The sequence below is a fragment of the Punica granatum genome, chromosome 2, assembly GCF_007655135.1.
Source record: "Punica granatum isolate Tunisia-2019 chromosome 2, ASM765513v2, whole genome shotgun sequence".
In the NCBI taxonomy this organism is placed as follows: Eukaryota; Viridiplantae; Streptophyta; class Magnoliopsida; order Myrtales; family Lythraceae; genus Punica; species Punica granatum.
In genome coordinates this window covers 32778378-32802064 of record NC_045128.1, presented here as the reverse complement: position 1 = coordinate 32802064, position 23687 = coordinate 32778378, and the positions used below count along the sequence as shown (strand labels likewise).

Below are 23687 nucleotides of genomic sequence, written 5' to 3'. Positions count from 1 at the left end.
TTATTTTCACGGCTTGACGCTAGATTGTAGCCATTAACAAAGTTTGTGCATGACTTGGATGGCTAGAATCGTTATTTAATTAGGTTGATGATTTAACGAGTTTGATCCGTACGTAGGATGATGTCTATGCTTATTCTATGCGACTGTTCTTCTGAAAATTACATGTTATAGTATTAGTATATTCGCCATCAAAATGCTTTGAAATTAAGCAATGAATTATCTTTTTTCCCTTTCTTTTTGAGCAAGACAATGAATTTCTCTCATTGATTGTACTTTCCAATATTCTATACAAAAAAGAAATACCGGAAAAAAAATCTACGCTACCTTGTCAGATCAGCTTGTAGGTATAATGATCCTGAATAATTGTATAAAGGGAGAAACTTACATTTATATATGTATTTGGTGAACACATATATATATATATATATATATATATATTCTATTAATAAAGAAGAAAAACAATTATCATGAATGGAGAAAATCTTAAATGGTAATATGTATAGGAAGGAAGTATGTTTTCAATAAAAACAAGCTGAGGAAGAACTTTTTGTGATTCTATTAATTCTTTATGGTGCATTGAGCGCATAGGTTATTAAGTTAAAACACTTGCTTCTTACAAATTTATCGATACTTTCTTACGTAATGCGATGAAATAGGATTTATCTTCTTCGGATGAAATAGGATTTATCTTCTTCGGGCTCTTCATTCACACGGGAGAATTAAAGAAAGGAAAATGATTTTTTCTCCGAAAGTGAAGAACTCCGGATCCTGCGAATGCCTCGCATGGAAAGAATGCTCCTCATCTTATCTCTAATTACAACCTTACCCTTACCCCCACTGAGACATTCGGAGCTTCCGAATTCGGAGGAAATAGCACTGCTCCGAAAGAAAATAAAGAAATAAGGGTTTTGTTTTGCTTGACAAGTTGCACGAAAAGATTAATTATATTTTGGGTTTTTTGATAAAATTTTGGGTTTATTTTATTTTAAATCTTCATTAGTGGAAAAGTTCTAACTACGACCCAGAATATTGCTTCCGAATTCCGGGGGATAAATTCCAAACCGGGCCCACTTAATATTTTTTGCTTAATGACAAATAATTCTTTCATTATAATACCGGGACGAAAACTATCTCATCTTCATATAAAATTAAAATCTAAAAAATAAAGAAATTCTATCGACATCAATATATAAAATTTAATAAACGTGTTTCGTATTTGAGTTGAATTGAGTTTTTAATTTTAATTGATTTGTAATAATTGCGTTATTAAATTATGAGAAAAAGTAATAAATAGTTGAGATAAAGTAATGATTAAATAATGATTGTGTTGTTAAATTGTGGAAAAAGTAATGAATGGTTGAGAGAATTTAATATTAAAAATTGAATTGAATAGTTAAATTTTTTTTAAAAAAAAGGAATGAGTAATAATTGTATTGTTAAATTAAAGATAAATGGAGTTGAGTTTAAAAAAAATTAAATTCAAACGCACAATAAACTGAAAGGGAAAAAATGTGCTGGAAAAAGAAAAGGTGGAAAAAGAAAAAGGATGAGAATAATTAAGGGGAAACCAAAATGGTCCTCCACCCACCGCTCGACATTTCCACCAGAAGCAAAAAGGTCAAAAGAAGGAAACATTATAACCTTCCCTATGTTTGAAAATTGAAACCCTATATTCATTCCAAAAAAAAAATCTATCTTCAAAATATAATATTATCAAAACAAGCCATATGACAGTGGTGCACGTTCTTGTCTGTTGACTTAGAGATTGCAGGTTCGATATTTAATGATATTATTCGTGTTATTTTATTAGTTATTTGTGAATTTTTTTTATTGTACTAGGTCTTGAGCATCCTTTATAACCAGAAAACCTTATAACCAAAAAATATAATGTGAAATTAAATATCAAATGATAATAAGTATGCTCAAATTGAGAGAAAAAATGGTAGATTTCATGTTCTTTCTCTTAAGAAAATGTTAATGAATATACTGAGATCATTTGATTTTTAACAATCAACCCACCATTTTTTTCCCTCTTACTTTCTTTTCCCTCCCTCCCTTGTATCAAGCACACGAGCAAGGCATTTATTTTAAACAATCTTAATCATCATAGTATCTTTCATCTTTCATGATATATATAATAATTTTAATAACTTTTTTTATTATAAAGTGAAATTTATCGGAGTTAATAAAAAAGATTAACTAAAAGGTGATTAATCATACTAAATCATATTGATTCGAGCTTAGCCGATCCATTAAAAGATAAAATTTTTCGAATCACAAATTTTCTTCGTTTACAAAATTTAAATCCAAACCTTTATTTAAGCAAAAAAAAAAATCAAACTACTTCAATCAACAATTTTCCTAGACAGTCCCTTTTTCCAAGGGTGTATGTTTTGATTGACAAAACCTACGTGGAACATACTCCACGTGTCAGAAAGCTTAGCTTCCACGTGTCAACTGGAAGAAAAGATAGAGAACAGAACACGGGGCCCACACGGCCAAAACCTCCACCCTCCTAAACCCACACAAACAAGGGACAGCCGCGCTTTTCAAAGTTGGTGAGACAATCACCCCCCTCCCATGGCTTCCGAATTACAGCAGACGACTTCCTTTCATTGCTAGTCACACAACACAGAGACACAGAGAGAGAGAGAGAGAGAGAGAGACTTCCCTATTTCTCTCTCTCACCCCCAACTCCGAGAAGCATGCTAACACTGGAACTACGGCAGCTTTCATGGCGGTGTCGGAGATGGAGGCGGTGCTGGAGTTCCTGAGGAAAAATGGCTTCTTTGAGGCGGAGTCGGCCCTCATGGAGGACTTGGCTGATAAGGGCGAGCTGGGCTCCTTCGATTTCGAGAAGTTCCTCTTCCCCATGGTGCCCCTGCCGCCGCCCGTCCGGATCCCGGCGAGGCCCGACGACGCCGGCGTCGGTGGAGGCGACGGTGAGAGGTCCAGTAAGGCTTCCTCTGATGATCAGTTCTTGAGCTTGGGGTCTTCCACCAGTGACGTCTGCTCCTCGTCAGGTCCTTTGCCAATTCATATCTGATGTTCTGTTTTTTCATCCGCGAAATAGTGAGATGGAATTCTTGGTGATGGTGATGATCATACTATACTTAGCATTAACAATATCTCATATCATCTCTGGTTCGGTTTCTCATCGGGCGTGATCGTATTAAGGTTGGGAAATTTCGTATCGTGTTCTATTGGATTCCCTTCTCGATCAGGTTCTCGTCTCCGCGGCTTGGCTTCGAACTGAATCCCATCTTCTTCATTTGCGGACTTATTGATGCTGCTGCTGATTAATTTTCCGTATGTACTAAAAGAATTGTTTATTGGTGGGAAATAGGATCCTACATGGTGAAAATGATAGTAGCTGATTCTGCGGTTTCGTAGTAGATTTCAGATTTTCTGTGCATCAAGTTAGTGTCACGTAATGTTTTCTTTGCATTGGGGGAGCCTCTAGAATGGTTAAGATCTGAAGATTGTTCTCGAGGATCCGGTTTCAAGATCTTTATTTTATTTTGCAGACTTTGTGAATCCATATGGACATGGATCTTCATCCACACCGAACTCTGAGACATCCTCGGACAGAATGTCTCAATTTGGCACAGCGCGCGCATACAATGACTTTGATTTCGAAATGCAAAACGACTTGTACTTGTATGATGAGAAGTCCGACGAGGGCCATTTTATGACTCCATGCTTCCAAGGGCCGGATCCCTTCCTTGGGCCCACTGAGGACAAGTTTGTCATGTCATCTGAGACCAATGAAAATAGAGCATCCACAAAGGAGGAGGAAGATGAGGTTGGAGAGCCTATCCATCTCAGTTTCGACCAAAGGGGTCAAGCCTTTAAGGACGAGAAAAAAAGTTTGACTGACAATGCGTGGTCATTAGATGGCAATTGTCGGAAAGAAACCGATTTGAATGGCTTGGAGACGAAGAACTTTCGGGATGTTTCTGTCTCCAATGGCTATGTTTCTCCAGGGAAAGATCTAGTGATCAGAAATCCCAACAACTGCATGACGAGTGATTCTGGCAAAGATTGGTTCAGTAAATCCAAGCCGGATCTGAGTTCAGAAAAAGAACTCCTCAGGAAAGATTTGATGTCAACTGAAGAGTTTGGTGAGGGTGAGGGTGAGGCTCCAGGGGAACAAGATCAAGAAGGTGATTCTCGGGATGAAATTTTGATGGTGGAAGGTTTAGATGAGAAAGAATACGAAGTATTTGAGCTGAGGGTTGTGCACAGGAAGAACCGGACAGGGTTCGAGGAAAACAAAGACTTTCCAATTGTACTACATGCCGTTATAGCAGGGAGATATTATGTGACTGAATATCTTGGATCTGCGGCATTCAGCAAAGTTGTTCAGGCTCACGACCTCCACACTGGGATGGACGTGTGCCTGAAGATTATCAAGAATGACAAGGATTTCTTTGATCAGAGCTTAGATGAGATTAAACTCTTGAAGCTCGTAAACAAGCATGACCCTGGTGATGATCACCACATTTTGCGTCTCTATGACTACTTCTATCACCAGGTGAAGCTCATTAGAGGTCCCACCCTTCTTTCCTTGAATTTGATCCCGATTTCTCTCTAGTTGTCAAGTCACGAATGAGTTATCATTCATGCCTGTAAACTTGGGCTTTTGAAGAAGCTGTTAAGCGGCAACTCGAAATTTTGACATACTGTATCATGGCTCCATTTGCCATCATTCTTGTCCTAATTGCCTGGTTTTCTTATGGACTCTTCAGGAGCATCTCTTCATAGTTTGCGAACTCCTCCGAGCAAATCTATATGAATTTCAGAAATTTAATCAAGAGTCAGGAGGGGAAGCTTATTTCACGCTCAGTAGACTGCAGGTGTGTTTCTGCTTGTATCCATTGTGATTTTCGTGGAAATAAGTGCTTATTCGTGGAAAACTTTCAAGTTTTCGATTTTCTTTTCTGGAAAATAAAGAACATTATAAAATACCTGACCATAATCCAATACACCTTTCCTCGTCTGTCTTTGAGAATGAAAAGTAATCGAGATATTTTTCCAAAGGCAAGTAGAGTTCTCCTGCTCTTGGTTCATTTCTACAATTTCTAAGTTCACAGGTTATAACCCGTCAGTGTTTGGAGGCGCTGGACTACCTGCATGGTTTGGGGATTATTCACTGCGATCTGAAGCCTGAGAACATCCTCATCAAGAGCTACCGAAGAACTGAGATTAAGATCATTGATCTCGGGAGCAGTTGCTTTGGATCAGACAGCTTGTGTTTATATGTTCAATCTCGGTCCTACAGAGCTCCTGAAGTCATTCTCGGCCTCCCTTATGACCAGAAGATTGACCTTTGGTCCCTGGGCTGCATCTTAGCAGAGCTCTGCTCCGGTGAAGTACGTCCTGTGTATATACCTGAAAATTCTCGGGAAAATCTAGAATCTTTTTGCCAGCATCTGAGCTATTTGATTCTCATGAATTAATTCGCTCTTTGTGATTTTGACAGGTTTTGTTTCCGAATGACGCGGTTGTATTGATTCTAGCACGCATGATCGGGATGCTTGGTCCGATCAATCTGAAGATGCTCCTGAGGGGGCAGGAGACCTCTAAATACTTCACGGAAGAATATGACCTTTACTACATCAACGAGGTGAAACGCACAAGTTACTTTCAAATATTCGAGGAATTTCTAAAAATTGATACTGTTCAATCTTGACTTGGCCTGAACTTGTCATGCAGGAGACTGACGAGGTCGAGTACATTATCCCTGAGGAATCATCATTGGAGCGTCATTTGAGAGTCTCTGACATCGGGTTTATCGACTTCGTGAGGAGCTTGCTTGAAATAAACCCGAAGAGGCGCCCCACTGCTAAAGAAGCACTGAAGCACCCTTGGCTTTCTTACAAATACTCCCACTCTTGCTGATTTAGGCATGACTTATGGGTCAGGCTTATCATCTAATCGGTTTCAAGTTTGGAGGACCAAAACCTGAGGTTTTTGGATGCGAGCAGGAAAAATTAAGATTGGCATAGCATGAATTTTTGTTTATTTGGGGTTGAGAGTGAATTGATTTTTACCACATTTTTGTTTTCTGTACAGCTGATGCATCATCTGCTTACATCTGTAAAACGCGAGAGGAGCGCGCCAATGTAATACATGAAATTCTTGAGGTGTCTCTCCCTAATGTTGAAATAAATGGAAATTCGGTTGACTATTTTTTTTCCTGAAATAAATAGAAAATCAAAATCTTCATTTGATATAAAATTAGAGAATAGTTTTGACAATGTATCATTTACTGGCGGATCAATGCAATGGGTGAAAATTAGAATGTTAAGCCCCGTTTGAATTCAAAAATAATTTATTTTAACTTTAACTCAACACACAACACAACAAAAATATACATTTTCAATTCAAAAATTTTAACTTTAACTCAACACACTACACAACAAAAACACACGTTTTCCAAGTCAAATTTATAATCACATCTCATTTGTCATTTTTCACATTTAAAATCAAAATCAAAGTAACTTTAATTCTGAATCCACAAGGCCCCAATTGCTATATTGAAAGTTAGGACTAATGTGATACTTTGAAAATTTTGTCATAAAATTGGCATACTCTAGTGCAAAAAAATTGAAGTTTAAGCTTATGACCTAAATCTTTTTAATTCGATTGCAAATATATTTATCACTGATCATATTGCTTCATATAATCCAACACAGAAAAATAATAGAAAATAGAGTTGGACTTTTATGTCTAGAAGCTTTTATTTAAATTCTGTTGGAAGAAGCAATGTTGTTATATTACTCTATTTTTTTCACAATAAACAAATAAATTAGAAAATAAAAAAAATATATACACATAAAACGCCGTTGCCGGGGATCGAACCCGGGTCACCCGCGTGACAGGCGGGAATACTCACCACTATACTACAACGACTTGGACGGTAGCTACCGAGAAAATATAAGAAAAGAACGTTTTGGTTGGTTCCCATAAGAGGCTTTGTACATGATGAGTAAAATTGACTTCGCTCGCCCCGGTGTTGCCGTTGGTAAGTATTTATCAGAAATAAAAGATGACAGAGCCGATGCAAGCAGTGCTCAGGGTCGCGAGCCCTTTTTATATCCGATAAGCAATCTTCCGAGCACTAACAAAAGATATAAAGTATCCCTTTTTCTCCATGGAATTTTGCACGGTATATAAAAAGATGCAAACAAGTTGGTGTACCATACATATGATTCATACCGAATAGGTATGACTACAACTGAAGTACCTTACTTGCTTATACGATGAATCCGCACGTAAATGAAAAGATTTTCTTTATGTGGTCCGAGCCAAAGACGCATGGCATGTTGCTTAGCACATGCCGGGCTATTACGGACCCTTATCACGATTCACGTGAAGGAACTTCCGATCGGATTCCGGGTCAAGGGCTTGGATGATGTTTACGTTGCATGAATGATCATTTGCATAGAGCATCTCTTCTCGTGAGAACATTTTACCATCCCCAATCTAATGCTCTGGCGCGTTACGGACACCGCCCAATCACTGCTCGTACCCTTACAATCTGAGTCCAAAAGGCCGGTCTGTTTCACAGGCGGGGCCCTCTTGTTTGTACGTATATGGCAACGTGTGATATGGAAATATTGAAAGATATTAGCAAAAATGGTTTGGGTGAGGTGCAATTCCATTGCAACGTAGTATGTATAAGGAAAAAGGATCTTTGTTCCCACCTGGAAAAAGAAAATTGTCACGCGAGAAGGGTACAATTTATAAAGTAGTGACATCTTTTTTATTAAGCAGTTGACTTAATGAAGAACATCCTCCCAAATACTATGATCCGAACTCGAATTTTTACTAATTGAGTCCTTGTACCATTACCGGGCCAAATTACATTTCTCTGCGACCTACTCGTAGAGCATCGGGGTCTCGACGTTCGATAAATTTGAGGTGGGACCCGCAGAATCTGAGTGTAGAGAAGGTGCATGAACCCCGTCCAGTCAAATGATTCATGCTTGGGTCCGGTCGGGTCCTTTTCTCTGGCTCGCGCCATTTGACCAATGGCATCGGTAATAACTAATCCACGCAGTGGACCCCATCTCCAACCTCCAGATCCTGCCACTCGCCTCGCAGGCGCGTCCTCCTCACCCTCCCTCTCTCTTTCTCTCTCTCCCCCCCCCCCCCTCCCTGGCAGACTCACTCTCTCTCTCTCTCTAGACTTCGTCGAAGCAAAAACGACGACCACAACTCGGAGACGAAGAAGAGTGGCTCCTCCTCATCCCTTTCCCTCGTCGTCGCCATCATCGCCATCATCGCCAAGACCAATATTAACGGACCTAACAAGTCAGTCACGACCATAAGCTTTGATTCGCTGCACAGACATTCTCCTTCTGCTGAGACAGAAGTTCGCTCCCCGGAACCGACCGTCCATCCATACAATGGCTGAGTTGACTCAGGCCGAGGTGTACTCCCCACGGTGGACGCTCCAACTGTGGAGGGCGCTTTGGAACTGGCTCGCCTTCTTCTTCCAGATCTTCCTCCAGATCCTCCAGCGCTTCGGCCACCACCCTCTCCTCTCTCCCGGCTCCTCCCCTTCCTTCAAGCCACTCCCCGTCGTTGAGCTGCCAGACCTCGATCCCCCCGTCAACGCCCCCGTCGACATCTCCCCAGCTTCCGAGGCGTCCACCGCCCATGTCGGCCGTCCCGACAGACTCACGGTACATCTCCGAAGCATTGCTCTCTGATTTTTCGCTTCAACTTTACTTATTCGCTCGGTCGGTGCTCTTATACACGTTAGAAGAGTCGAATCTGATACGTTGGCTCTTACCGTTGACTGTGCTGCCTGCCGTGATGCTTGTTCTGTCGCCGAGGATGTCTTGACGTTATTAGGTGGTGTGATATGTCATGTGTAGAGTATAATGCATAGTTCTCTCCTCTAGTTCTTCTCCAAGCGATTTATTATAAGCTCTGATTCGTTGTCATAGCTTCATCAATATGGAGAACAACTCTTCTTGAATCTGATGTCTTCTGACCCTTAAAAGTAAATTCTTCGCTTGGATTCGCATGAAGATTCCAGCTCGGAGGACCCTTTGGAGAATTGGATCCATATACTGGATTGGTTCTAGTGGCTGTTGATTAGTTTTCCAAAAAGCACAGGGCTTGCAGCATTGTGTTCGTAATTACCAGAGGACCTTTAGAAATTTATTCAATTCTTCAACGAAAATTTGTCCAGTCTCTTCCCTTACATGATCGGTTTAAAAAGATGCTACATTTGGTATTGCTCAGTGGTTTTGGTTACCCACAGTCTCTGGGGAAGGATAATAGAAACAGCAATGCACTTAGTTAGACAGAGTGTTTAGCAGATAGGACTGTCATCAAGTCCAAATACATATAATGTTTTCCTGCTGAAAACAGAGCCTTTGTTCGAGTTCGACACCCGATAATATCAGTCAATTGGAAAACTTGCGTTACTGTTTGGTCGAAAGCAATGTAATCAGATATTACTAGAAAGGGAATTAGGAAAAAGTCGCAGAGAGAGGGAGCTATATACACGCTTTCAAGAAGTCTAGTTGCCTTTTTTCCTTTTTTGGTTGCTATTTGGGTTGTGCACCTGCAATTAAATCAAACTTTCCCTGCAGATTGAGTTTTTACTCATGAATTGTAGGTAGTTCTCGACTTGGATGAAACTCTTGTATGTGCATACGAGACATCAAGTCTGCCAGCTGCTGTTCGTGATCAGGCAATAGAAGCTGGCTTGCAGTGGTTTGAGCTGGAATGTGTATCTTCTGATAAGGTGCTTTACATTTAAGGCATTTAACGTCGTAATGATACAGCTGGTATGCGCTGAAATAATTATTCTTAATGGGGATGTATGTTTTGATTGAAAGGAATGTGAAGGAAAACCTAAAATCAACTACGTGACGGTGTTTGAGCGACCCGGATTGCGGGTGTTCCTCAAACAGCTCAGTGAATTTGCTGACCTCGTGCTATTTACTGCTGGTTTAGAAGGTAAGTGCCTTGCTTCGTCATTTTTCAGCCTTCAATCCTTCTGGTTCATGTCTATTCCATTCTTATCTTAGCATCACAATCCATCCTCTGTTCCCTGGTCTCAGGATATGCAAGACCTCTTGTTGATCGGATAGATGTAGAAAACTTATTCAGACTGCGCCTCTACCGACCTTCAACCATCAGCACGTAAGTTCAGCCACTCGATATCTTTCCTGCTGTAAATATCAGAGAGATAATGGGGTGGTAGTAGTATGTGCTCCATAAATGATATGAGGCTGTCTCTTTATTTTGGGTGATTGGCTCATATAAATTTTTTTTAAATACATTAGGACAATAGTTGATTTAATATTGACAGTGGCTCAGCAGATGAATTGTAAATGCTCAGGTTTTTATTTGCCGCAGTTCCAACTAAGTATTCTTTTTATTTTTGACCATTTCCTTTATTAGTCTCATATTACAAGAACACAGCAAAACGGCTGGAATCATGAATTTACATTTAGAATTATTTTATGAGTGCATAACATATTGTGCACACCATCTGCATAACAACCTGGAATCATAAGAGCCTAAGGTTGATAGCCTTGGATGAAAATTAAACTAGATAAGCTAGATTTTCTGGAAGTGGCCTTACGAGATGAACATAGCTTATCGCATTATAGAACAATGAGAGGAAGTTCATAATTTTTTTGGATTTGAAAATTCGCTGTCCTTGTCTTCGGTTAGGGATTTTTCATAGTAGATGTTTACTCAATGATAACCTCTGTTAGGAAAAAGAGGTGCTTGTCTTTTGCGGACCAGTAAATAATCACCGATTATAAACGTTCAGGGAATATCGGGAACATGTGAAGGATCTTTCCTGCATATCGAAGGATCAATGCAGCATTGTGATAGTTGACAACAATCCATTCAGTTTCTTGCTGCAGCCACTGAATGGGATTCCCTGCATTCCTTTTTCTGCAGGGCAGCCTCACGATGACCAGGTAAAAATATAATCACCATCCTTATAAAAGTCGAGACTGGCAATCTTTCCTTCAAGCATTTTTGGCTTTCTTAATGAATCTCTGACGGTTGTTCAATTTGCCAAAACAGCTCTTGACCGTCCTCCTCCCACTCCTCAAGCACCTCTCTCAGCAAAGAGATGTGAGACCAGTGCTCTACGAAAGATACTGCATGCCCGAGTGGTTCCAAAAGCATGGAATCCCTTCCTCTCTTCAAACACCGTAAAACATAGCCATTGTAGACGATAATGAAGTTGCCATTCCCTGTACAATTCCCGAAAGCCAAAGAACTGCAGAAAATCGTGGCCCCATTGCATTCTGTATAGCATCAGAAGTCACTGGTGAGTACCCGTAAGTCCCGGAGTCCATTCTCTGAGGTCCAACTGGATGCTGGATGCTGCATCCACAGCCATAGTTATGACCTTCCACTCCTATGTATTATATAGACAGATTGAAATCGAACTGTAATCCTGTTTATATGCTCGAATGCCCGTGTATCCTTTGGTTTTTGTCACATGATTGCTCGGTCAATATTTATTATGAAAAAAGCTGTTCCTGGGATCATCATCTCATTCTCATCGCATTCTGTTAAGTGTTAATTGCATTCGTTCTTCTTACTAAAAAGCTGTTCCTGGGATCATCATCTCATTCTCATCACATTCTGTTAAGTGTTAATTGCATTCGTTCTTCTTACTCGCTTTGCCTTTTGCATTCTATAAGCTCTCAGACAGTGTCAGCATTGCCCATCTTTTTGTCGAACTAATGTGAGCTGTTGAGTCTCACAATGTATCGATTGTCGAAGAATCTCAAATTTACAGTTTAATAAAGGAAACAGAAAGTATTAGGGAGCTGTCTGGCTGGACACTTTTACTTGTTCTTTCTTCTGTCTAATGTTGATTTGTTTATTTCTCTTGTCTCTCCTATTTGGTTCTGCGGTTGCGTCTCTTTATTAGTCACGTTTCCCCTTTTTTGCTGCCATAAGGCCCCTCAATTCTAAGCATTTAGGCTGTCTTCTCCTCCTGAATTGTTTAGTGGAGACGCATCATTTAAAGCTAACACAATCCCTTTATGGTCATTAAAGTTAATAGTCCGACCCGTCATGCTTGGTCCGGCCTAAAAGTTTTCTGGGTTATTTGGGTCTGGCTGAGTCGAAAGCGATGGCTCGCGAAGAAACCCGTGTGATCTCCAGAGGAAACAGTTAACCTAGGGAACGCGTCGAAGCAGTTGCGGAAAACGATTTTGGAATATTTGAAACGGTCTTCTTGTGAATTTGATGCTCAGCCTCAGAGCAACAAAAGTCTGAAAAGGACCAGATTGTTTTCTTATTATTCATGAATCTGTTTTCCCCCTCGAAACTAATCGGTCAAAAGGGATTAGTTCTCACTTGAGATTTTCCAGAATCAAAACTGATAATGACTTTTAATTCCGCGTTTGGGAGGATGGATTTGGAGGGAGAGGAGGGAGAGGGAGAGGGAGAGTCTCTCCCTCTATTTCCCTCTACTGCAATGCAAGGGTGTGTTTGGGGAGCTTTCTAATATGACAAGTTTTAAGGCATAGCTATGCCACTATAGTATGCAAAATTCGCACGCTTTATGGACAGCATCAGCAGATGGATAACAGCAGCTATGCCAAATTCAAGTGGCATTATATATATTTTTTCAAACTCTTGCTTCGCGAGCAATAAATAATATATAAATCTTTTGAGAATGAATAGAAAATTTTCATGAAAAAGGATATCAAATACCTCTTAATTTTCTCAGTATTTCTCGGTAATTTTTTATTTTTTATTTTATCTATGGCCCATTTACAGAAGGTGCATTGGTTCATATCCATGTTCTGGACATATATATCGAAATAGTGCAATTTCTGATTTACGTTTTCTAATAAAACTCGGGCTTAGGCCCCTAGATTCACCCTAAAAAAAAAAAATATAGTGCAATGCACTGGTCCATCCAAAGCTACATGTATATATCGTAGTCCCTCACTCATCTGGTTGGAACTCAAATTGGTGAACCTAGTTATATCAAAACATCTGGGCATCTCAGTATCAGTATTAAACTTACAGTGAAATGAGAGGTCCAATCCACGCACCAAATTATATACGTTAGTAACAGTTGATATGAGATACTGTGACGACTATGAGACTCTCTTCTTCACTCCGAGTGGGAGAAGCATCAAGAGCAGGTTGAGATACCTCGTTGATGAAACCATCTTCATGATGTTAATTACATGGTATGACCTAATTCTTTGGCTCAATGACCGATCAATGTGAAAATGGGTTTATATAATCCATACTGTAAAATAGAATTAATATATTTATTATGCACTAAATGTATAAAATAAATATTTTATTTTATTTTATGTAAAAAATCAGCAAATTTTAATTATATTCTCTTAAAATAATTCATAACAAAAGAATCTTGAAATTTTTATTCATCGAATAAATATAAATTTTTGTTATAGAAGTTGAAGCTCTCAAATATTTTAAAAAGATGTTGGATGTAGTTTTCTGCTTTTATTGATATGTTGCAGCAATTTAAGTATATAGATAACTTTTAACATCAATAGGGTAAAGATGAAGAAACTTTTATATATATATATACACTAATAATTTAATTAATTTTCTCCTTATCTTCATTATAGAAAATTTAAAACATTAATAATTTCAACGGCAAATATTCATATGAATGCTAGTTTGAATATCGATTATAATTTTCATTATAGTTTCCTATTAAGTATTTCTAGATTTTAATTACATTTATGTTTCATTGTATTACAAACATTGATTGGAGAAGATTAATTCAGAAAACAATATTATGAGTGTTTATTTACATATTATGAAATTTATTTAAAAACTAAATTAAATGTTGTATTTTAATTAGTTTAGTAATGCAAACATGTTTGATTTCCAATCGAAAATAATATATCTTCATTTGAAACGTCAATTGGTAAATGAATTAAAAGTAAATTTTTTTTTCTATAGTTGTGTTTTCAAGTGTCAATTTTATGGCCTTAAATTATGTTAAAGAGATACATTTAATATTGTTAAAGAGATACATGATGTATCTACTCTAAATCTATATCTTCTAAAATACATCATACAAAAGTAGTGAAACGTCTCTATCATTGAAAATATTTAATATTGAGTACTATGGATCTTCTCTTCCCTTTGCTCAAACATGTAGATACATACATACATACATATACATGTATTTGTGCATACATATTTGGATATGTGTTAGTGTTATGGTATTAAACTATTGTTAATAATAACAATTTTTAGGCTGTAGCTTTAATCCAAAACAGATTCCGTGACATGTCCATGGCTACTCTCACCTGAGGGAGCTTCACCTGCAAGCTCAACTCATCGGTCATGTGTCGGGGCACGGATTGGCACCTCGGAGGGCTGCAGCAGGCACTGTAAAAACACTGATCGGGTTACGAATACTGGATACTATCTCTCGGGGGAAAGCATAACTGTGGAATTCGGTCAAGGAACAACACGGTGGTGCACTGGGGTAATATGGCGCAATACCCGGTGAATGGCTGGTTCGAGAAAATGATGTCGGGTTCGAACTTTACCTGCGGACTCATGACTAAATAAACTATCAGTCATGTGCTAGGGCACGGGTTGGCCCGTTGTAGGGCAACAGGTGCTGCTGGAAGGGCTATTCCTCCCTTCTCCTCCTCTTCTTCCATTTCCACCATGCAGGGCCTTAACAGCCTTTGCGGTCATCGGATCAATTGGAACATTTTGGGGGCTTCTCCTCCGTGATCACCCGGAAATTCATAGCTCTGTCCAGCCTACGATCACCCGAAACATTGATTGGAGGATATTAATTCAGAAAATAATATTATGTATATTTATTTACATATTATGATATTTATTTAAAAAACTAAATTAAATGCGTTTGCACAATAAAAACAACGTCGAGAAGAGCAGTAGTCTCTTCAATTTGTGGAAGATGAGGATTAAGATTGCCTTAGATGCTTGAAGAGTAATTAATGCTTCATTTGGTTTCGCAGTTAAAATCACAAAAATTTTAACTTTAACTTTAACTCGACACACTACACGACAAAAATACACATTTTCCAAGTCAAAAATTTTAACTTTAACTTTAACTCAACACACTACACAATCATTTGTCTTTTTTCATAATCAAAATCAAATTTACTTTAACTCTGCACACCCTCCTATAATCAAACCATGGGAACCCTCGATTCGTGGGGGGAGGGAACCTCGCCCCCGGCCATCCCTCCCCCTGCCTTCTCTGATTGTTTTCTTTTTCTTTTTCTTTTTAATTATTTTATTAACTTTTTTTCGATATTCAATAAAAAATTATTTAAAAAAATATTTTAACGAACTTTTTGGATGGAAAAAATAGACGATAGGAACTAATCGCACAATGTCCAGGATAAAGTTTGATAGAAAATAAAATAAATTTTAGGACAAAAGTATAAAAATAAGGTAAGCTTGAGAATTAAAAGTGCATTTTCTAATCATGATGCATTATAAAAAAACTGATACAGAATCATTGGCTGACCGAGCAATGAGCAGCATTTAAGTCATCAGTTTTTATTCTTGAAAATCTTAAGTGAGAACTAATCCATTTTGACCGTTTAGTTTCGAGGGGCAATGCAAATTCACGAATGATAAGAAAACGACTTGGTCCTTTCAGACTTTTCTGTTGGTCTGAATTCACAACAAGACCGTTTCCGATCTTTCGAAAACGTTCCTTCGATTGACTGTTTCCTCTGGAGACAGCATGGGTCTCTTCGCGAGCCATCGCTTTCGACTCAGCCAGACCCGTACGACCCTGAAAAACTCTGGGCCGGACCAAGTGCGTGCGTCAGGTCAGACCACCAACTTTAACGATTTCGAACTAAGAAAGGGACCACATTTAGCTTTAAATAAATGATGTCGCGTATCCACTAATAATTTAGAGCCTGAATGCTCGAAATGAGGCCTTACGGCAGCAAAAAAGGGGAACATGATTAATAAAGGGACAGAACCACAGAACCAAATAAGAGGGACAAGAGAAATAAACAAATTAACATTGGACAGAAGAAAGAACAAGTAAAAGTGTCCAGTAAGGCAGCACCCTAATACTTTCTGTTCCCTTTATTAACTGTTGTTCACGTCGAATTAATTGAGATTCTTCAATATACATTGTGGGACTTAACAGCGCACATTAGATCGACAAAAAGATGGGACATGCTGATACTGTCTGAGCTTAAATAATGAAAAGGCAAAGTGATAAAGAAGAACGAATGCAGTTCACGGAATGTGATGAGAATGAGATGATGATCTAATAAACAGCTTTTTTTTGGGAATAAATATTCGATCGATCAACCGCGTGACGATAAACCATAGGATGCATGGGCAACGTTCGAGCATATAAGCAGGACTACAGTTCGGCATGAATCTATATAATATAAGACGTAGGGTGGAAGATCAAAAGGACAGCAAAATTTCAAGCCAAAAGGATTATAAACTTCCTCTTATAGTTGTGCGACGCGATAAGCTAGATGTTTGTCTCGTGAGGCGCCTCTTCCAGCTCTTCCAGAAAATCTAGCTTATCTAGTTTAACCTTCATCCAACTCTCCCTCGACCGACTTTAGGCTTATTGAATAAGCGTAGGCTTATATGGACCTAAATCCATATCCACTTACAAACTCAAACTGATAAGTATTCATATCCAAATCTCATATAAATTCATAATTATTCTTTCATTTTTTCCATGTTGGTCTTTATAATTCCCAACACCCGTCCTCACGTGTAACGCGTGGTCTTTTTTTGCCTACACGTTGTGACGTGCCTTTGGACACTCGCTCTCAACAACTGACCTCGAGTCATGCTCATCTTCCGTACTCGGGCGATGGGAGACTACTACGAGCCGCACTCTTGGCTCAACTTAGACGAATTGGGCCTGGAATGGTGTGAGTGCGCACACACCTATTGGTGCGCATACGCGTAACCTGTGCTATGATATCATATTGAATTTTCATGGGTTTATTAGCTTGATATGGGCCTAGATCCATATAAGCCTATGAAAATTTAATATGGTATCAAAGCTCAGGTTACGCGTATGAGCATCTACGCGTGTGTGCGCACCCACACCTCGGCAGACCCAATATGCTTAGCTCGAGGTTAGTTGTGAAGGTGGCTGTTTAAGGGCACGTGACGACGTATAGGTAGAAATAGATTACACGTTGTTCGTGACGACGGGTGTTGAGAGAGTATTGATCCCACATAGAAAAAATGTAAGAACACAATGGGTTTATATGAGATTTGAATACCATTACTTATATTAACTTGAGCCTTTAAGTGAAAATGGATCCAAACTTGTATAAACCCAATGAGAATTTAATGATGCTCTTATCAGTTTAGGTTTTATGTTATGCAGATGTTGTGCATTGTAAAAATTCTCACTTGTACTTACATAAACTTGAGTTCATCTACAACTCAAAAGTTTAAGTTAATAGGTTATCGGACCCAAGTCTCGTATAAATTTATGGTTTCTTTATCAATTTTTTCATGTGGGAGTGGGACAACATATCTCAATCCATTGTATGTCATCCCACAAAAATTAATCCACAATAATGTAAATTCTTGAACCAGTTGCATGTTCCATATAGCTAAACTTATCTGTCCAATGAGCCCGTAAGGTGTCAACAACACGGGACACGTCGAAGCCCGGATATCCCCTGTCGTGTTATTAAATAAAAGGAAAAAAAAATCAAAATTTTTTAGCAGCCACCGTTTACTTTCTTAGTACTTACTACTTACTTTCTGGCCAGTCCTCAAACGTAATTGACCCTGCCACAACCGAAATAGAAAGCTGCCTAGACTAGACCCAACCCTCTGGCCCATCAGTTGTAGAATTTTTTTCAACCCAAAAAAAAATGTAAAATTTTAATATCAATATTCTTCGACTAATCAATTTATCTTCACCCAAAAATATACCATAAAATTATGGCAACGACGGCAAATTCCATTGAAATGCACGTACGGTTCATACACGTATTTTTTTGAAAATTTTCAAATAATTTAAGTATAACTCAAGTAAATTATGCAAAAAAACAAGTAAATTACTTGAGATTAAGTAATCTACTCCAAAAATTATAAGTAATTTGCTTGCATATACCGTACATATATTTTCAACCTTTGTATTGTAGATCAACCCCATAATATATCATCGAACACATAATCAAATAGTTCTAGAAGTGCAAGTTATGTCATATTAAATGCTGCCGTAATATTTGACTAAATTAATAAAAGAAACAAATCGAGAAATAAAAGAACAATCTTTTAGAAGGACAATGTAAAAATGAAGAATAAGGGAAATATATAAATTTTCAAGCCGCTTTTTTTTTCTTTTCTATTATAGAAAATATGCATAAAGATGCAAACGTGGAGCATGATTTAATGATTTCAGGCACGTGCTCTGGGCCACATCCCACGACACAAGACGTGTCAAATATAGCCATCCGGCTCACCAACGCAATATTGCATACAGCAGCTGAATATTCAAACGAGTTCTCCCTACCAAACATTATTTTCTTTTGTGCGAAACGTTATTCTTCAAATATGAAAAAAATTCATATAAAATATCAATTGACTGATTCATTCGATTAATTATTTTGTACGAAACGTTATTATCCTTGTACAAAATATTATTCTATGAGTACGAAAATATTTTATACGGAATACAACGATTAAATATTCAACTGTTCGACTCAAAAATTTTTCGGTTAAAAAATAAGATAGTCATCTTTGACACGTGGCACTCCGCCAGGGTGAGTAATCCACGTATTCCAACTCAAGAGGGGCTGTAGAGATTGTACAGCACTACATTTGCTAAGCTGCCGTGCTTGTGCTTGATCGGTGATTCCAAAACAAGAAACAATGTCGCAAACTAATGAAACTATGAAAGTACCACTAAGGAGTTTGATTTAGTGATAAAGGATGAGTTCAAGTATCGATCCGATCTTGAGTTTGAAATTCCTTAGAGCCACTGGAACGTTTTTGGCGTGATTACCCGTTCTGTGCGCTGCCGGGAGTTCACGGAGCCTCGGGAATTAGTCGGACAAAATCCGTACACCCCAGGTTAGCAAAAAAAAAAAAGAACTATGAAAGTATACAAATATATATCTATATATTTTTGTGGTCGATAAGAACTTTTATCATGGAAATACTATGGGCGAAAATATAGTAATATGTGACGAAATTTGATATTTTTATCGATAAGATAAACCTAAATCGATGATCTTTTGTAACTTATTACTCATATGTCGTAATTTTCCCAATACGACATTAACTTATGAGATAATAGTAGCTAGATTTTATGCTAGATATCGTATTCAACCCGCAAAATTTGAAGAAAGACAATACACGCGAAGGTTATAGTAAATCGTGACGAAAGTCGATACATTTATCGATAAGATAAATTGATTTTTTTTGGTAACTTATTATTTATCTCATCACAATTTTTTCCTGTATACCATTAATTTATGAGATGATAGTAGCTAGACACTATATTAGATAAAGACTTTAACGTGCAAAATTTGAAGAAAGACATGAATCTCACACAAAGTAAAAGAAATTTTACCGCATCAGTTTTTGGTATATTTGCAAGATCTTTCATTTTACAAAAGTTGGTGAAGTATGGGGCCAAAAGAAGTCATAAATCACGATTAAAATAACTAACAAGATAAGTGTACCATCACCATTCAAGAATTTAGGAAATTCAGTGATTCAATCATCGATTCGGCTTTGCTAATACGGCATCAACTGCAACAGAGTCAGATGGTGCGATACTGAAATCCAATCGCACAAACGAAGGCATAGATAGATAACTCGGGACCGATTCTCCTTCATTTTGGTCTTAATTTTGCTAAGTATTCATCTTATGGTTGCAAAAACCATGAATGTGATGTCTTTTTCACAGAAAGAAGAACGCATCTTTCTGCATATGGAAATTTCTTAGAAGCAATTAAAGAAAATAACAAACGGAGAAAAAAAAATGTAGAAGGAAAAAAAAAACATAGCTGTCGTATCCAAACACGTCCTAAAGGGTCTGTAAGTAACAGTTCTTTTTCTTCTTCTTCTTCTTCTTCATCTGAATTCAGAAACCTTAATGAAACCTCACCTCTCTCTCTCTCTCTCTCTCTTCACATTCTCTCTCCTCTTTCTCTCTCATCTCTGCTCTCTCCTTCTCTCTTATCTCACCCAATGAATCATCGGACCGAACCCGCCGAACCTCACCACCACCCGCCTCTTTAAATGACTCCTCTCCCCACCGCCGCCGTCGCCGTCCTCTCCGCCTTCCTCGTCCTCGCCTCCCTCTCCCCTCCCTCGGTCCACGCCCTCGGCTCCGGCGCCACCCTCGCCGTCGCTTCTGACTCGCTTACCGTTTGCGGTATCTCCGCTGCCCGTCCAATCAGGAACATCCAATGCTTCCGCAGCGGGCAATCCGTGGCTCTCGCCGTCCCGCCCAACGTCTCATTCTCTGCCATCTCCGGTGACCGGTCATATTTCTGCGGCCTCCGAGAGGGCGGCGGCAGCTTCTTCTGCTGGGACACTAACCTCAACTCGACCGTCCTCTCTCCGAAGAGACTGTATATAAACGCCTCTGTTCCATTGGCGACCATCTCGGTCGGTGACGACCACATTTGCGCGATTGTTAACGCCACTCGAAAAATCGAATGCTGGAGGGCTGGTCGCTCATTCGAATTGCCCTTAGATGACGAGCAATTCACGTCGATTTCTTCTGGGTCCGGGTTTTCCTGTGGGATTCTGGCCAATTCAAGCCGGGTACGCTGCTGGGGCAGCAATCTTCCGGTTGTAGCTTTAATCCAAAACGGATTTGGTGTCATTCCCATGGCTAGTCTCACGTTAGGGAGCTCACACGCCTGTGGGTTGAACGCGGCAGGGTTTGTGATTTGTAAAGGGAGCAATGAGAGTGGTCAATTGAATGTTCCTTTTAATTCGAGTTTCGAATACTCAATGTTGTCTCTGGGGGAGAACCATAGCTGCGGTATTCGATCAAGGAACAAGACAGTTGTGTGCTGGGGCGGTGTGGTGCAGTACCCGGTGAATGGTTCGTTCGAGACGATCGTGTCAGGCTCGAGCTTCACCTGCGGCCTCGTGACTGGCAACTTATCGGTCATGTGCTGGGGCAGGGGTTGGCCTCCAGGAGGACTGCAGCTGCCACTGGAAGGGCTGATCCTTCCCGGGCCTTGTGTCCAAGGAGAAGACTGTTCTCCTTGCGGGAATTATCTTCTGGATCAGATGCTCTGCTCTGGTAATGGCAACATTTGCAGAACTTGCAATGTTTCGATAACACCGCCTGGTCAACCTCCTCCTCTTCCACCTCCCCTCCCGCCTTCACCTGCCCCTTCTCCGCCTTCCAAGGCCTTAAGGAGGGGCCTGATGGCCTTTGCAATCATCGGCTCTGTCGGGATGTTTGTGGGCGTTTGCTCCGTGATCTACTGCTTATGGGTTCGCGGCTGTTTCGGGCACAAGAAAATCCATAACTCGGTCCAGCCCACGATCACTCGGGCCACCTCTAACAACAATGGCGGGTCACATTCGAACGCGAGCCCCCCCTCCCGGTCCTCCACCCTCAGACGGCAGGCCTCGAGGGCAATCACAATGAGGCGGCAGAGAAGCGGCACCTCCTCAAAGCACCCCGACAAGGCTGAGGAATTCTCCTTCGTCGAGCTCGCCTCGGCTACAGACGGCTTCTCCCTCGAGAACAAGATTGGGGCGGGAAGCTTTGGGGTAGTGTACCGAGGCAAGCTTCCTGACGGGCGAGAGGTGGCAATCAAACGGGGTGAGACAGGCGAGAAGATGAAGAAATTCCAGGAGAAGGAGAGCGCGTTCGACTCGGAGCTTGCTTTCTTGTCCCGTCTCCACCACAAGCATTTGGTCCGGCTCGTTGGGTATTGCGAGGAGAACGATGAGAGGTTGCTTGTCTACGAGTACATGAAGAACGGGGCACTCTTCGACCATTTGCACGGCAAGAACAACGTCGAGAAGAGCAGTAGCTTCTTAAATTCGTGGAGGATGAGGATTAAGATTGCCTTAGATGCCTCTCGAGGGATTGAGTATCTGCACAACTATGCAGTCCCTCCTATAATCCATAGGGACATAAAGTCCTCCAACATATTGCTCGATGCGAATTGGACTGCCCGGGTGTCGGATTTTGGGCTCTCGATGATGGGCGACGGGTCGTCCCATGACATCAGGCCGTTCAAGGCTGCAGGGACTGTCGGATACATCGACCCGGAGTACTACAGCCTGAACGTGTTGACGGCGAAGAGCGACGTCTATGGGTTTGGTATGGTGCTTCTAGAGCTGCTGACCGGGAAGAGGGCAATATTCAAGAACGGGGAGGACGGTGGCACGCCCACCAGCTTGGTCGACTACGCTGTTCCCGCGATCGCGACGGGAGAGGTCATCCGGGTGCTGGACCCAAGGGTGGGGCCCCCGGAACTAAACGAGGTCGATGCAGTCGAGCTCGTAGCCTACACTGCAATGCACTCTGTGAACGCAGAGAGTAAGGACCGCCCCACGATTGCCGATATCGTCGCGAACCTGGAGCGGGCCCTTGCTCAATGCGATGAGACCCATGGGAGCATCTCTAGCTGTGGCACGATCTCGATCGTTTCAGAATGAAGGAAAGCTTAAAGTTGCGGGGGGGGGGGGAATTGGATTTTGATTTTTAGTCTAAATCTTTTGCTTACTTCAATTAATTCTTGGCGATGACTTATTGATGCGGGTAAATACTCCATTGCCCTTTTGTGTATAGGGATTAGGGAAGTCTGATTTCATCTCTAACAACACTAACAGCTATTGAGAAAGATTACGATGACCAAATTTGCTTTCGGGATCGGCCCCCATTGTTTCATTCTAATCTGTCTTATGCGTTATTATATCCCACGTTATTTAACCATAATGACTATCGACTTGCAGGATTGACAGAGTAATTTTACTATACGAGAATTTTTCCAATAGTTTCCGAATTCTGGCCCGGATCAGGATCGATTCCGGTTGGTGGGTCCTACATGAAAAAGGAGGAACAAACTGATTATTCATTGGAAACGGGGGAGAAATGGTCCTACTAGTTGAAATTGAGGGAATGCATGATTACATGAACACGTATGAGAGGATGGGGAGGGAGGGAGGGAGGCAGGTGGACACATTATATATATATATATATTATCTGTATATATACATATAAAAAGTGCAAAAAGTCTTGACTTTGAAAATTCCATTAAAGCAGTCAACACAGCACCACGCCTCCTCCTACAGAAAATGAAACACATGATGTCATCGTGGGTCAATCTCATCGAACACCATATGTAATATAATATATTAATTAATTAACTAAAACATGCATTTTTTATTATTAAAATCGGTCCAGATTTTTGTGAACCTAGCGGCGTAGATATGATATGCTGCAATTGAATAGGAATTTATTTAATTTATTCAAAAATAGATATTGATTTAATGTTATTAGTTGTCCGCCTAGAAGAATTTAAATGATGGAGTAAATGGCAGTGGGAACGTTTTGTCCATTGGGAGGGAATACGGTGGGCTAGCGGCGGTGGCCGGTGAGCCGCCGCCACCCCAAGCACCCCCTCCTCCTCTGATCAGGTGAGGATAAACATTTATTGGGAGATCCGACTTTTGAC

At 40.1% G+C, this 23687-nt stretch overlaps 3 protein-coding genes and 1 non-coding gene across 4 annotated transcripts; 3 read left to right on the top strand and 1 right to left on the bottom strand.

Annotated features, from left to right (window-relative positions):
* Nucleotides 1-2545: 2545 nt before the first annotated feature.
* Nucleotides 2546-6193, top strand: LOC116195174 (mitogen-activated protein kinase pmk-3). The gene is made up of 6 exons (XM_031524162.1): nt 2546-3023; nt 3528-4537; nt 4752-4859; nt 5097-5375; nt 5486-5629; nt 5719-6193. Exons 1-6 carry the CDS (start codon nt 2735-2737, stop codon nt 5902-5904), a joined length of 2016 nt encoding a protein of 671 aa, XP_031380022.1. The 5' UTR covers nt 2546-2734; the 3' UTR covers nt 5905-6193.
* Nucleotides 6194-6846: 653 nt separating this feature from the next.
* On the bottom strand, nt 6847-6918 carry TRNAD-GUC. The gene has a single exon. It is a non-coding gene; the product is annotated as a tRNA-Asp (tRNA).
* Nucleotides 6919-8174: 1256 nt separating this feature from the next.
* Nucleotides 8175-11609, top strand: LOC116194243 (CTD nuclear envelope phosphatase 1). Its single transcript, XM_031523004.1, has 6 exons — nt 8175-8696; nt 9644-9772; nt 9867-9987; nt 10092-10173; nt 10814-10967; nt 11077-11609. The coding sequence occupies exons 1-6, from the start codon at nt 8418-8420 to the stop codon at nt 11209-11211; spliced, it is 900 nt and encodes a 299-aa protein (XP_031378864.1). The 5' UTR covers nt 8175-8417; the 3' UTR covers nt 11212-11609.
* An 8504-nt stretch (nt 11610-20113) lies between these two features.
* On the top strand, nt 20114-22900 carry LOC116197905 (putative serine/threonine-protein kinase-like protein CCR3). Its single transcript, XM_031528177.1, has one exon. It carries the CDS (start codon nt 20272-20274, stop codon nt 22666-22668), a length of 2397 nt encoding a protein of 798 aa, XP_031384037.1. The 5' UTR covers nt 20114-20271; the 3' UTR covers nt 22669-22900.
* The last annotated feature ends 787 nt before the right edge of the window (nt 22901-23687 follow it).